General features: G+C 34.6%; 1 protein-coding gene across 1 annotated transcript; it reads right to left on the bottom strand.

The window, feature by feature from the left end:
• Positions 1-1,062: 1,062 nt before the first annotated feature.
• Positions 1,063-3,497, bottom strand: LOC107800030 (uncharacterized). Its single transcript, XM_016623174.2, has 4 exons — positions 3,069-3,497; positions 2,147-2,772; positions 1,551-2,066; positions 1,063-1,408 (listed from the first exon to the last, which is right to left on the bottom strand). The coding sequence occupies exons 1-4, from the start codon at positions 3,328-3,330 to the stop codon at positions 1,277-1,279; spliced, it is 1,536 nt and encodes a 511-aa protein (XP_016478660.1). The 5' UTR covers positions 3,331-3,497; the 3' UTR covers positions 1,063-1,276.
• Between the last annotated feature and the right edge of the window lie 12,537 nt (positions 3,498-16,034).

Here is a 16,034-nt window from a genome sequence, read left to right as displayed (position 1 = left end):
ATTAATATTGGGGTTGTCTTCGGGTCGTCATGGGGAATCTTTAGCTGAAGTTATAACAAATTTGGAGGAGTTTCTCTTAAAAATTTGGATTAAAATCGTGCTTGGAACAAGAACACACATGAAAAAAGTGAAGATCACTGAGACCACTGATTTCCAGAACACCAATTCTCAATTTTTTTAAATGTTTTCTTTCTTGGTTGGGTGTAAATTAAGCTTTTCTTTTCTTTTTTAGAATGTTATTTTATTTTGTTTATTAAATAGATTTAACATAGTTTTTTCTTTTTTTTTTACTCAAAATAATATATGTCATTTTTTTATTCGTCATTCGCCACGTCATCAGCGAGTGTATTGCACAAACTTTGTAAGTTTGACTGATTGTCAAATAAGTGCTCAATTGGAATAAGTTTCAGGTAGTAAAAATGCTCAATAAGAACTCTCTTAAGTTCAGGTGTCTAAATGAAAGATCGTGTCAACTTTAAGTGTCTCCGTATGTATTCAGCCTCAATTAATTATAGTTAAGTAAGAAAAGTCTATGTTCAAACACATATCATGCATATGCCGATTTGGTGAATACCGAGTGCCAATCAATTTACTCCACGAAGAAGTGGATTGATTCTCATTATTCCTCTTTCCCTCCCCCTTCCCCGATGCAATAAAAGAAAAAATTAAACAAATTTACGACTTCTTAAAATATTTAACTTTTTTTTTAAAAAAGAATGTAAGAATAAATTATTGAACTCTCTGAATAGTAATATTGAATTTTTTTTTTAAGGAAATAAGAGATTGCATCATTGTTCCAAATGGAAGGATATGATTGTCTTGAATTAAAGAAAATTTGTTTTATCTTTTGCATAACAAGGGAACAGAATATTCATTACTCAATTTTAACTCTCTTTGATATTGAAGTTTTAGTTGATTAATTGATATTGGGAACAAATACGAGCTATGTGAGAATCGACATGAAAGGACAGGACAAACTGTAATAGCACTTAAGGACACCTTTATCATTTAGGAAAAAATTATTATATAAATAAATCTTCCATGTTTGACTTCTAATCTCCAATTACACTCCCGACCAGTTGTTTGTAACATGGTTGGTTCAACCACTTCCACTTTTTAAGCCTAAAAAAGAAAAAAAGGAAAAACTATTGCTTAAATTAAAAAAGAATTCAAATAACAGAATATCCAAGAACCAAAAAAAAGAAAGGATTCATTAGAATCTTTTTCCATTCATCCTTTATGGGTAAAACATGAGCTCTTTTAACATTTAATACTTCTAATTGTTATTGGGTACAAGAATGTCAAAATCAGAGACAGTCCACTCTGCCACTTGATTAGCGTCTCTATAAATTTCAGTTCCCAAGTCAATTGAACTCCACTTCCTCTTTGCTGGTACAGTGCCTGGATCCTGCATTAAAAACATTTTGCATCAGTAATCTGTACTAATAGTATAAAAAAATATTACCTGTTACTGTATATAACTTAAATCCGACAAAAATTGCTCTAAATTGTATACTTTGAAACTAAGAAAAGAGAGTATTGATCCAAACCTGGTAAAAATATAGGGATTGGGACAGCCTCCCAACATCAAGCTCCCATGTTTTTGGATCTCCAATCCAACCTTGTCCTTTGGTAGTAGGATAACCATATTCTCCCCAAACAGGATGTGGCAAAATCTGCAAAATCTCCTGAGGTTGAGGATTACTATAAGGATCACATGGAACACTAGGCTGCTCAACATGCTCCCCATTCCCTGGTGCACAATACAAATGATAAGCCTCATAGGGAAAACGAGACGTCTCGCTTCGATGAACTCTTGTTCCATTAGGAAATGTGTGATATGGAGGGCACAATTTTGGGTTATCTGGTTTGCACCAGGATGGTGTTGCTGGATTCAAGATCATCTCACTATATCTTGTTACATCTGTAGTTACATCTCCATTACATGGCTGTCCATTGTTTTTCCAACAGCTTCCCATATCCATTAGATAAAATTGGCTATTTGGACCTCCCCCATTGATCACATTCAATGTGAATCTTACCTTAAAATTTGGTGATTCTGGTATCTGCATAAAAATTTAACATTTCAAAAGGGTAGTCATAAAAATGTACAAAATCGCAAAAAAAAGTTTATATTTTTACTTACAATTTTTGACATGCCCCTAGTTTGATAATGGTATCCACCAGAAAAACCAGATGTGGCATCTGATCTAAGGTAAAGCATCAACCAAGGATACTTTGTTGAGGTCCTTAAAACATGGTGAAAAATCCAGCTTCCTTGTCCTAGTTCTTTCTGCCATGTTACAGAATAGTAAGAAATGTTCTCATTTACACTTGTTTGGCTCAAACCAGAATCCAAATCCCATGATCCATAAAAACCTCCTTTAAGTGTAGTCTCATTAGGACCTTGTAAATATGTGTAATTGTGGTAAATCAATGGCTGATTCATACATCCTTTACCAAAACATGGAAATTGGCTAGGAGGACCAAATGGACCTACTTTGTGACCGTTTTTCGGACATTTAGCAGCATAAGTATCCATATTACCACTCTTAAGCATGATCATCCAAAATTGCCATGGATTTGGCTTGTCATCAACTTGACATTTTGATCCTAAATACAGTTCTTTCTCTGCTGCATAAAGGTCTGGATTAAAAAGTGCCCTTTTATCTAATCCATCAAAAGATTTTCCTATCCCTAGCAAGTTGTCCTCTTCAGTAACTCTGTGTACCAATGAGGGTGGAACTCTAGTACAGGCAGAACAATTTCTCCCTATAGAAACAAAAAACATTAAACATTTCAAACATAAACCAAGAAAATAAGATTACAGGGCAGTCCGGTGCACTAAGCTATCGCTATGCGCGGGGTCCGGGGAAGGGTCGGACCACAAGGGTCTACTGTACGCATGCCTTAACCTGCATTTCTGCAAGAGGCTGTTTCCACGGCTTGAACCCGTGGCCTTTTGGTCACATGGCAACTACTTTACCAGTTACGTCAAGACTCCCTTTCAAGAAAATAGAATAACAAAAAGAAGAAAAAAAAAAAGGAAAAAAGGAAGTTCAACTGACCCTGTTGCTGAGAATTAAGAACATCAAAGCATTCTGCAGCTCTTGGGCTTCCCATTTTGGGCGCTTCTTCTCCAACTTCATTGCATTGGTTCCATGCCTCTATCGCCACCCTTAACGAGTCTGATCTCATCCCTGGATCCCCAACAGCTGAAATGTACTCACTTCCATTTGGATTTAAGGAGAAAACACCACAAACAAACACTTTGAATACCAAAAGAGAAAGCAAACTGAACCAAGAAAATGACATTTCTTGTTGAGCCATGTCTATGTTTTTGGCCTAGAATGTACACTAGCTTATATATTTAATGTGAAGGACTTGATATAGATATTTATTTATAATGTGCAATCTGTTGCAGATACTAACATCCTCAGATTTTTGAGATTTTGACCAAGTATATATCACTCCCTTTACAGGTTTTTTAAGTATTTGAAAGTTGACTGTTTTATTAATTTTTGTCCTTTTTAATAAATTTTCCTCTTTTATGGCAGTACAGGTGTAGAAAGAAAATAATGCAATGCAGCTGGTTGGTGGTTGACACTTGCTCCATTTTTTTCCTATAATAGGTTAGGTTCAAACTTGATTTTGAAATCACTATTCGAAAGGTTCTTTTAACCAAAATGTCCAGAGTATAATTTTAACAACATCAACTAACAAACTAGATGTCGATTGCACTGTCAATTCATGTTCCTTTGAAATGTTAAGCTGGAACTAAAATTTATACAGTCAAATCTCTTTATAACAACCTCATTTGTTCCGGATTATTTTGGCTTTTATAGCGAAATGTTGTTATAGAGAACATATATTATAACATAGTATGAAAATTTATTCCATAAAAAACGTGATTTTTTATAGTGAGTAGTTATTATATAATAATGATGTTAAGAGAAGTTGTATATCCAATTCAAAAGCAATAAATGAAAGTGAACTATGTTCCTTATGTCACATGTAACATGGAATCTTGTCCTCTGGAATAAAGAAACTTAGACTTATTTTAAAAAATTGAAGTCTTATATGTAAAGCAATTTTATAATGTTTGAGGGATGAGAAAGTACTTTGAGCCTAAGAAAAATTGGTATTCTTGAACATAAAGGGATGCCTTTTTATCATGTTTGAGGGAAGAGAAAGTACAAGAATTATATTCTTTATTTTCTTTTGAGAATTATGCTTTTGAAGACTTTAAGTAGCAAATGTTATTTTCCAATATTAAAATACTATTAAAGTCATTTTAATTTTTGGTGACAATAAAAATGCTTAAAACCCAATACTACCCCCACAAGAAGAAGGTAGGGTAGATGGATCACCATTCGGTGAGAATACACCAAAATTGGTTAGTCTTTGACAACTTCAGATTGTTATGGTTTACCGATAGCTAAGCATGGCATGTTAGGCACTTTAAGAAAACTTATTTTTCCTTCAATAAAAATAAATATCCAATTATTTGTTCACATGGAATTCTATGTCTTTAGTATTCTTCCTAATTAGCATTAGATTTTAAGTTGACCAAATTAAGTGACATTCTTAATGTGTTCGAAATTTAATTTATCTGCTAAAGTAATAACCTTAAACAATGTCAAAATTATAACCTTTTTAGGCTAACAATTAAAATTTGTGATCCAAAATGGGAAAGTTCGTTTTTGGTCAAGGGCCAGAATTCCCTAACCAGCTCAAAATATTTACAAAATTGCCTATTACTGCCTTGACTAGCCAAAGAGCTAAACAGGTCCTGCATTAATTACTATCCTATATACCACCATGATTACCTTTTCTTGTTCATTTTATTTTTATTTCTCAAGCTACCTTATTTCTAACTTATTTATATCTATATTTTTATTAAAATACTAGTTTTAGTGTACGCGCGTTGCGCGTATATTATGTGTCAATAATATAAATTTTTAAAAGATAATATAAATAATATACAAAAGATGTATTTGAGTTGTAAAATAAAACTTTTAAAATTTGTAAATTCTTTAAAATGATAAGTAAATTATCATAGTGGTTTTTCCCAGATTTGCTCTGGCACTTGCTTCAATTTTGCCAACTCACCATAATAAGTTGCAGAAACATAGATTGTTATTGTTACTGAACTAATTAGTGTAAGCAGCTTCTAAGACTTTGCAATGCAATGCAATGCAACCAACACCAATTGACTTTAAAGTACTTTTTGACGCGATAACAAATTTTCAAAAAAAATTCAGTGAAGCTATTTTGTATGTCTTGCACAAAAAAAAAAAAACTACTTAATTCTTCAAAGTAACTAACTTATTTTACTTTCATCCAACAAAAAGAATGATATGCACTAAGCAAAACCTATTAGGTTGGAGAATGCTAGCGTATAATATACCAGATTTGAGAAGGTTTCCTATAATTGGCGGCATACTTTCCGAACTGATACTTGTAACGAACTAATGATAATCAAATATTCACTACAACCTCTATTTCTCTTAAATCATAGAAATTTAGTTAATATTATATTGACCTATATTATTTCCTCCATTTATCCGATAAGTACCTTTTTGGTCCGCAAAATAAGTCACCACCAAGATGAGCTTTGAATGTTATACCAATAAAAGAACAGTTGAAGAAAAAAAGATGTACTCCAATATTTTGCAAAATTATTTAATGTAAATTACTTTGTTGAGCTCACAACTTCATACTTGAAAATAATATTAGATTACAATAACTAATAACTTTAATCAAGACGATTCCCAAGTATTTCACATTCGTTGAGTTGAAATAACTCTATTTGTTTTTAGAAAGATCTCAACTATTTAAATTTTTTGAATATGTACTATCAAGAAATAATCAAGATATATGCATGATACAAACATCAAAATAGTCATACATTCAATCGCGATTTAGGTCAACCCTTTATTTTATTAATTTATTAAATTATGTAATAACCCTTTGTTTTATTTAGGTTAAGGTACGCGCTTTGCGCGTGTACCCAGATCAATAATTAAAAAAAATCATATACAATATATATTTGACGTGCAATCGTCGTATGTCAATTCTAAAGTATTTATAAAACTTGATGGTGTATTAAAGAATTTAATGACAGTAATTATAAAAAATTATATTTATTATAGTATTTATATACATTTACATTTTATACATAAATTTTACAAATAGAAGGAATTTTTGATACATAGCAAATGATATACTACTGTCAATTAACATAAATTTGATAATACTTCGAACATGACCGCTTTAATTTAGCGAACTAGGAGCAAAAACCAATAAAAATTAAGAATACCGCAGGTGCGGTCAACACATCGCCGAAGGGGCCAAGGGGAGGAGCCCAGGAACCGCAAATGCGGCTCCTTCTCCGTAGAAGCAGCTATGCAGGCCCAACTCCGCAGATGCGGACCCCCTCTCGCAGAAGCGAGATTGCAAATGCGGTCACCTGACTGTAGGTGCGGAAATCGCTGAAGGCAGTACCTTTATTTAATACGGAAATATGTCATTTTTGACACATTTCCACCATTGTTTGGGCGATTTGGGAGCTTTCAAAGAGAAAAATTCCACCTAGCATCTTCAAGTAAGTTCATCCTACTTATTTCTAGTTTAATACTTGAGCCTCGTGTAGATTAACACACAAAAATTAAGGAAAAATCATGGGATTAGAGCAAAACCTAGGGTTTTGATAAAAGTTAGATTTAACCACGAAATTTGTTATGGAATGAAGTAGAAATCATATATTATTGATCCTTAGGTTATAAAGAACAACTTTCTTCGAAAAATTTCGGAACCGGACACGTAGGCCCGGGGTCGAATTTTAGGAAACTTGTGTTTAAGGTTGGGAAATTACTTTAGTAATTAAAATGTGAACTCTTGAGCTTGTATTGACTAGTTCCTACCTCGTTTAATTAGTTTCGGATCGTTCGGCTCCAAATTGAGGGTTTGAGCATGTCCTTGGTATTGGAAGTACGCTTTGGAGCGAGGTGAGTCTCCTATCTAACCTTGTAAGAGGGAATTATCACCATAGGTGAAATAACTGAATAATTTGCCACTAAATGCGGGGGCTACGTATGCACTAGGTGACGAGAGTCCCTGCGTAGCCACTATATTGCTTAAGTCCGGGTAGTCTAGGACCCAAAAGCATGCTTTATGTGATATTCTTATAACTTTATGGTTAATTTGGATGGCTTAAATCATGGTGAATGTGGTAAATGAAATCAATAAGAGGAACATCATTTTCTTAACCTTTTAAAGAGAAGTTGACATTTCTGTGAGTAATTGCTCCCCTGATATATTTTTGTCTGCCTATTTGTTGTGCTTAATTATATTTGACCGATTTGCATGTATGATTCGCGAGCGGGGTAATAGATGTATTTATGGTTCGCGTTGTTCGACCCTCCGGCAGTGCACACTTTATTTTTATGTTGGATCGGGTCGTACGACCTCGGCACTATTTGCGCATGCTCCTTGCTCGATATTTTTCTGTGGATTAAACTTTGTTATATACCCTGAAATGTAAATGGCTAAATGTGATATTATCTAGGAAAGGACATGTTACTTCTTGTTATAAATTGTTAATTATTTGTGCTATCCATACTTAGCATAACACTTTCTCATATTATTTGACCCTAGTAAGTGGCAAGTCGACTTCTCGTCTCTACTTCTTCGAGATTAGACAGGATACTTACTGGGTATATATTATTTATGTACTCATACTATGCTTCTGTACTTAATTGTATAGGATCTGAGGCAGGTACATCTGGTTACCAGGCTGGTGTATTCTTGATCGTAGTCCGAGACTCCACGTTGAGCTTCTCCCTTCCTATATCGTTCAACAACATGATGGAGCCTCTCTTTACTTTTGACTGTCTGTTCTATTTCAGACAGTAGGATAGATTTATTCTTTTGTATATTCTACTAGATGCCCACATACTTGTGACACCAAGTCTTGGCACATACATTGATAGACTATTCTTTTGGGATTGTATAATTATTATTGTACGTTTCTAGTTATCACGTATTTTAAATTCAAATTAAGAAATTGTTGTAACAGTTTTAGTAAAGTAAAACTAGAATCTATTAATATTTCCGCATTGGCTTGACTGACAATGGTGTTGGGCGTTATCATGGCCTATAATGAAATTGGGTCGTGACAACAACGTGATCTTGTAATAGGCTGAAGAATTTATGTACTAAAATTGACAAAAAATATTTTAATTTATTTGTTTCGTCTTAAAAGATTAAATATTATAGCAATTACCATAGAAATTACGGCTATTTCTATGACCTAATAAGTAACAAACAAAAAAAGAATGATGATTCTTCAAAGAATTATCAATAATAAAATTTAAAAAACTGTTATTACGATTATTCATAGAATTATAAAATAATACATCTTAAAAAATTGATTAAAAATTTACAAATAATGAGGTTGGCATATTTTTCTACTTTAATAATTTGCTTATTTAATAATATTTTGGTATGAATATTAATTTCACTCATTTGATCTTGATAAATAATTTTTTTTAGCTAAAATAATAAATGCTGCCATAATAAATTATAAGGAGAGATCTTCTTTAACATTCTTTACTGTCCTAAAGTTCCATCACATTTATATTAACTTTTAAACTATAAATGACTATTTTATCCAATATAAAATTTATTTTTAAAGGGTAAAAAAAGGCGAACGATATTTCGCTAATGGCCTTCGTGCTTTTAATATAGTACTAGTTTCTCGGCACGTGTATTTCAATCATATAAGAAGTAATTTTTTAAATTATATCAATATTATTAGAACAATGATTTGAGTAAAATATTATACAAAATAAAATAAAATATAAGTTTATGCGAATGATCAACATGGATCATTACTTGTTTACCGATGTCAAAAAGATTGTATATTTTTTGATTTTACGAAGATAAACAATTAAAGTTTAGTTAGATGTGTGTGATTCTTTTACTTATTTTATTTTATGGCAATCATCATGTAATTAAGTGCATCTAACCTTATACTCCCTTTAAAACGTTTTTTTTTAGGTTCCCTTCCACTGTCCCAATGATAATTATATTGGGTCGTTTTTATTTTTTGTAAAACTTTTTGATCTTTTACATTATTATCTCTTCATTTTCATTTTCATTTCGATTGCACCAACTTTTTCAACTTCCTGTAGCTCCTCAAATTGTTTATCAATTTTAACAATCCCTAGTTGACATCAATTTGCGATAAAATTCAGGTTCTTTTTTATATACCAAATTTGTGATAACTTTTTTTTACTTGCTTTGACTTTATTATAATAATATGATGAAGTGTACTCACTTAATAATTTCTTTTATATAGTATTCTTGTTGTGTTCATTTTTATCATTTCGGTGATAATTATATTGGATTGCCATTGGCTTCTTCAAAAAATTTGGTCTTCTTAATTATCTCTTTGTTTATCTCTTCATCTTTAATTTTAATTGAACTAAAATTTTCAACTTATTGTATCTTCTCTGCAATTAAACGTCTTGCAACTTGATCTCCTCAATTTTTTGTATCAATATTGACAAGAAATTTGAAATCTTCATCCTTAATACAGCTTGCGATAAAATTCGGAGATGATTAATTATATTTTCATAACTCAGAAGGAGATAATTTATCGATAAATGTGAAACCTTCTTGCTTTATGACGTGGGTGTATGATTAATAGTTTCTATAATGCCACTTAGCTTGTTAATTTGAAATAAACTACCCGGCTTCTGCTCTCAAAGTAGTATTTTGTTGGAATATGCGCTCTGATCTTGCAAGACATAGAATAAATACATTAGTGAAGTATTGTGGTACTTCTAAAGCACCAAGTGTGAAAATTTAGTGAGCAAATAAATGGTAATCACTGTTATATCAAGTGCCAAAAGGTATTTTTCCATCTGGGAAAACTCCACGTCTAACATTTATATTGTTTGTAATCATAACCTCAATTACATATTCTTGCTTCTTAAAATGAATCGTATAATTGTCTACAAAAAGGTGTTATTTGGATTATAACACCCTCAATTAATGCCACAAACCGGATTTTTCACCGTCGGGATCTTGATGGCGCCTAACTCCTAGAATGCTAGGTAAGCCAACAGATACAGTTCTAATGCATTAATCATTAACCCAAATAGTAATTAGCAACAATTTAAATTAATCAAATGTGAAGTGCGAAAATTTTATAACAGTTTAAAACACTAATACGTAACTACCCAAAAGATCTGGTGTCACAATCCACGAACTTCTAAGAGCTTTCTACAAACACTGGTTTAAAAGAAATACATTTGTTCTCGAAATGAAAAGAGATAGGAAATCTAAAATAGAGGGAAGGGGACTCCAGGGTCTGCGAATGCCGACAGATCTACCTTGGGTCTCTTGTGGACTGAAGGCAGCACCCCAAACTCTGATCAGTGCGGTCCAGTACTAGGATCTGCACAGAAAGTGCAGAGTGCAGTATCAGTACAACCGACCCCATGTACTGGTAAGTGACGAGCCTAACCTCGGCGAAGTAGTGACGAGGCTAGAACACGACAAATAACATGAACTTGTGCAGATAAATCATATACGAGAGAAATAGCAATAATGAAAATTTAACAGATAATAACGGAAAGGGGGAAAACATGTTGAGGGGACTATGAATATTCTCAAAATAGTACAGTACAGAAACACAATGAATATCATACTTTGAACCAACGAAAGTAATAACACAATAACCACGTGCACGACATCACTCTTCGTGCTTTTACTCTCGCATTACCATAAGAAATAACAGAAACGGCACGACATCACCCTCCGTGCATTAACTCTCTCATAATCATGGCACAACATCATCCTTCGTGCATTATCAATATCAGAATACGACACGACATCACCTTTCGTGCATTAACACTCACAGAATATGACACGACATTACCCTTCATGCTTTATCACTCACTCAACATTGCACGGCATCACCCTTCTTGCTTTACACTCTCACCCAAACAGCAGGAACAATAATAACCCAATAAGGGAATCATCAATAAACAACTTCGTTTCAACATTTAACTTCACAATATAAATCTCAAACTTGAGTCAATACTCAACAAATATCTAATACCAGGGAAAAAATATATTATGATTTGTTTACATGAAGAATAACCAGTTTAAGCATGAACAATACGTATAAATAAACACAATAGTCACAAGTATAAGGTTCACTCGCATGCTATGAGCTGACACCAACGTATAAATACTCGTCACCTCACCTATACATCGTACTCAACAACTACACAAGTAGCAAATAAGGCAGCAACCCCTAATCTCTCAAACTAAGGTTAGCCACAGCACTTACCTCGATTCCACGGTCAAAATCAAGCTTCAATTACCATTTTACCTCTCGGTTCCACCTCCAATCCACTCGTATCTAGTCATAATTAATTTAAATATCAATTATTGCTAAAGAAATCAATTCCAATGCATAATTACAAGTTTCCCAACATTTTTTCCAAAAAGTCAAAAATAGACCCGGACTCGCTTGGTCAAAACTCGAAGTTCGAACTAAAACCCGATTACTCATTCACCCCCGAGCCCGAATTATACAATTGATTTTGGAATCCGACCTCAATTTGAGGTCTAAATCCCTAAATTTTGAAATTCCTAAGTTCTACCCAAAAACACCCAATTCCACCATGAAAAACTCTAGATTCTAAGATGAAATCTTGTAAAAAGATGAAATAGATTGAAAGAAATAAGTTAAGAATCATTTACCTATGATTTTGAGAAGAAAGGGTCTTTGGAAAATCACTTCTTGAATTTTAGAGTTTGAAAATTTGAGAAATGAATCAAAAATCCCGTCCAAAATCGTTTTTGAACAGTTGCAAATATCGCATTTGCGATAAGAGATTCACAAATGCAAACCCGCAAATACGAACATTTCATCGCAAACGCGAAGAATGTCCAGTACCTGCTATCATCGCAAATGCGAACACGTGTTCGCAAATGCGACCTGTTCCTATCGCAAATGCGATCCCGAGCTTCGCAATTGCGAAGGTTCCCTCCCATCCCTATTGATCTCAAATGCGAAGCTACTTCGCAAATGTGATGCTCGCATTTGCGAGTCAGACATCGCAAATGTGAAGTCTGTAGACCTGAAGCATACCGGCAATTTTCTTAAGTTTTAAAACACTCTATAGCCTATCCAAAACTCACCCGAGCCCTCGGGGCCCCAAACCAAACATGCACACAAGTCTTAAAACATCATACGAACTTGCTTATGCCATCAAATCGCCAAAATAACACCTAGAACTATGAATTTAGCATCAAAATCAATAATATTCTCAAGAACACGTAAAGTTTCTATTTTTCACAATCGAGGGTCCGAATCACGTTATTTAAACTCCGTTTCTCACCAAATTTCACAAACATGACTTAAATACCATATTAAACATGTACCGGGCTCCAAAACCAAAATACGGTCCCGATACCAACAAGATCAAACATTATTCGATTTCCAAAAATTATTATATTTTCAGTTTAACAATTTTCTTCAAAAATTTATTTCTCGGGCTAGGGACCTCAGAATTTTATTCCGGGCATATGCCCAAGTCCCATATTTTATTATGGACCCTCCGGGGCCATCAAGACACGGGTCCGGGTTCGTTTACTCAAAATATTGCCGAAGTCAACTTAAATTATTTTTAAAGGCAAAACTTAGTATTTTCTTAAATTTTCACATAAAGGCTTTCCGGAAACGCGTCCGGACTGCCTACGCAAATCGAAGAGAAGTAAGATAAGGTTTTGAAGGCCTCGAAACCCCTAATTGGATTTTAAAATACGAAATGACCTTTTGGGTCATCACAATTAATAATGTTCTTCTCAATAAACCATCTTCATAAAATCTTCATCCTTACAAAAATATACATAAATATCTTATTAAGTTGTAGAGAAATAATTATAAAAAGTATGAGTGTTTTACTTTTCCTTGTAATCAACATTTTTGATGCTCCGACAAGGATGTGTTGCAATATTATTTAAAAAGTTTACTTGTATTTCTTGCAAGAAAATTCCATGGGTCATCTTTATATGTTATAATTTTTATTTTTGCATTGAATCTACAATGTATATCCCCCCCCCCCTCTATATATATGTGTGTTGGATTGGATACACACTAAAAAGCTATACTTTTCTAAAGCTGTCACGACCCCAAACCGGCCCGGTCGTGATGGCGCCTCTCGTGAAGACAAGGTCAGTCGACACAACACTCACCTTAACCATTTAAGCATTAAGAGTCATTTTTAAGTCTTTAAATTAAACAATGTTTCATAATAAAATCCTGGAATAACAGTGCGGAATAAAATACCAGCCCGACATCGGGGTGTCACTAGTCATGAGCAACTATCAAGGTCTGAATACAACAAAAGTCTAAAAATGTACTAAATACAGTAACAACAATGAGGGGAAGGAAGCGGTGCTGCGAACGTCATGCAACCACCTTGCTAACTCTGATGACTCCATGGCTGAGCTATCAACACCCGCTACCGGGTTCCGATATACCTGAATCTGCACACGAGGTGCAGGGAGTAATGTGAGTACTCCAACCCAGTAAGTAATAAGAGTAAATAAAGGCTGAGCAGTAGGAAACAACGAATCCACATTCACGTTAGGCTCAATAACCACAACAGGCCTTCAAATCATAATACGAGTCAATCTTCCCTTTTAAAATCCAGCTTTTAGTAAAAATCATTTTGAAATACTTTCTAGCAGTTTCGGTAGGGGTTCAATACCATTTAAGATAATAATAGAGATTAAAGCCATAATCGGCCCCTCGGGCAAAACAGTAATCATAAACATTTCATAACTTAAAAATCTCAGTGGAAATAACCAATGCCAAATCAGTGATTGATTTCTGAACATCTCATAAACTCCAGTTTAAATAAAAGTTGTTTTAAAATATTTGTTCAACTTTCTGGCAGAGGCTCAATATAAAGATGAGTGAAAACAGTCGATAAATCAACATATTCGATAGAAATTCACTTTAAAGAGGAGTGAAATCAATAAGTCCATAAACAGGCCTACCAGGCAAAAACATCACTCATATGCATGTATATATCTATGACCCCTCGGGCTAGCCTCTCTGTCACTCGTGACTCAACTCTTACCAATCAGTACTCGCACTCAGCATTCACGCTCAATTGGTACCATATAGTAACCGTTGCGGCGTGCAGCCCGATCCGTATATCTCTCACAATAACTGAAATCAAAGTAACCGTTGCGACGTGCAGCCCGATCCATTCATCATTGTGGCGCACAGCCCAATCTATATAAGTAGTCGACTGTGCTCACTGGAGGTGTGCAGACTCCGGAGGGGCTCCTACAACCCAAGCGCTATATTGCTGTGGCGTGCAGCCCGATCCATATAAGTATCGATGCGGCGTGCAGCCCGATCCATATACATATATATATATATACATTGTTGCGGCGTGCAACCCGATCCATAGATATATAATCCTCACAACTAGGCCCTCGACCTCGCTCAGGCATTAACCTCACCATCAAACTCTCAGTCTATCTCAGTCATCAATCTCACAATCAGACCCTCGGTCTATCTCAGTAAAACAGGGAACTCATCCCAAAACAATTTTCACATTTTAAGAATATAGTGATAAAGCCAGATTTGAGCACTAAACAGGTAAAACATGACTGAGAATATGCTTTCAAACAAATAGAGTGAGGAAAGATAGTAAAAATGCCCCTAAGGGTCTCAACAAGTCGGCACAAGGCCCCAAACATGGCATACAGCCCAAAAATATAATAATGTCAAACAATTAACTATCAAATACGCATTAAAATATTCGTTCGGGATGGACTAGGTCATAATCCTCAGCGGTGCTCTACCTCACGCTCGTCATCCAGCGTGCAAGTCACCTCAAAGTAACACAACGACGTATAATCCGGGGTTTCAAACCCTCAGGACAGTATTTACAATCATTACTTACCTCGAACCGGCTAATCCTCTAGCTCGCGATGTCTTTGTCTCTCAAATCGACCTCCGAATGCCTCGAATCTAGCCACAATAATTTGATTCAGTTAATAAAAATTATAGGAATTAATTCCATATGAAATTGTACATTTTCCATTAAAAATCAGAAATTGCACTCAAAATTCGCCCGTAGGGCCCACATTTTGGAACCAGACAAAAATTACGGAATATGAAACCTCATCCAACCACGAGTCCAACCATACCAATTTTACTAAAATCCGATATCAGCTCGACCCTCAAATCTTCAAATTAAATCAAGAGGGTTTTCAAGATTTTCCCAACTAAAATCACCAATTAAATGCCAAAACTAGTAATAGATTCGGGTAATCTAACCAAAATTAAGTTAAGAATATTTACCCCGTTGTTTCTCTGAAAATCTCCCAAAAATCGCCTCTCCCCGAGCTCCAATTTGGTAAAAATGGAAAATGGGACGAATCCCAGATCACACTGTTCACGACTGTTCACACTATTCACGACTATTTACGGGGGTACTGTACACGGTACTGTTCACGCAGGTGCGGTCACTGTTCACACGTGCGAAAAATGCAGAAACTGCCCAGAAAATTGCAGCAACATTTCTTTTCACTAAAAATTCTCTAACTCTATCATACGAACTCAGAATTCAATGGTTCTTGTTCCTATGAGTCACAAATAATAATACGAACATAGCCCTTCAGTCTAAACTCAATTCGGAGCTCATTTGCTCAGTTCAATACCCATTTCGCTCGTTAGACAATTAACTCATGTTTCGTGTCAAAACCCAATCGCGACCTGATGAAATTAGACCAAACTTTCCAGATCAGTCCTATAATTCATTATCAAAAATTCGGAAGTCTCGAAATCAAATTTCGATCTCTAGAACTAAAAATGGACCTTTGGATCATTACATGCTTATGCTCAAAACGGTAAAATCTTCCAAAAACTCTTCCAAAACTTATCCGAGACTCATGGGACCCCGACCAAATATGCCAACACACCC

The sequence above is a fragment of the Nicotiana tabacum genome, chromosome 3, assembly GCF_000715075.1.
Source record: "Nicotiana tabacum cultivar K326 chromosome 3, ASM71507v2, whole genome shotgun sequence".
NCBI lineage: Eukaryota > Viridiplantae > Streptophyta > Magnoliopsida > Solanales > Solanaceae > Nicotiana > Nicotiana tabacum.
Note: the sequence above shows the minus strand (reverse complement) of the source record. Positions and strands in the feature narration are given on the sequence as shown.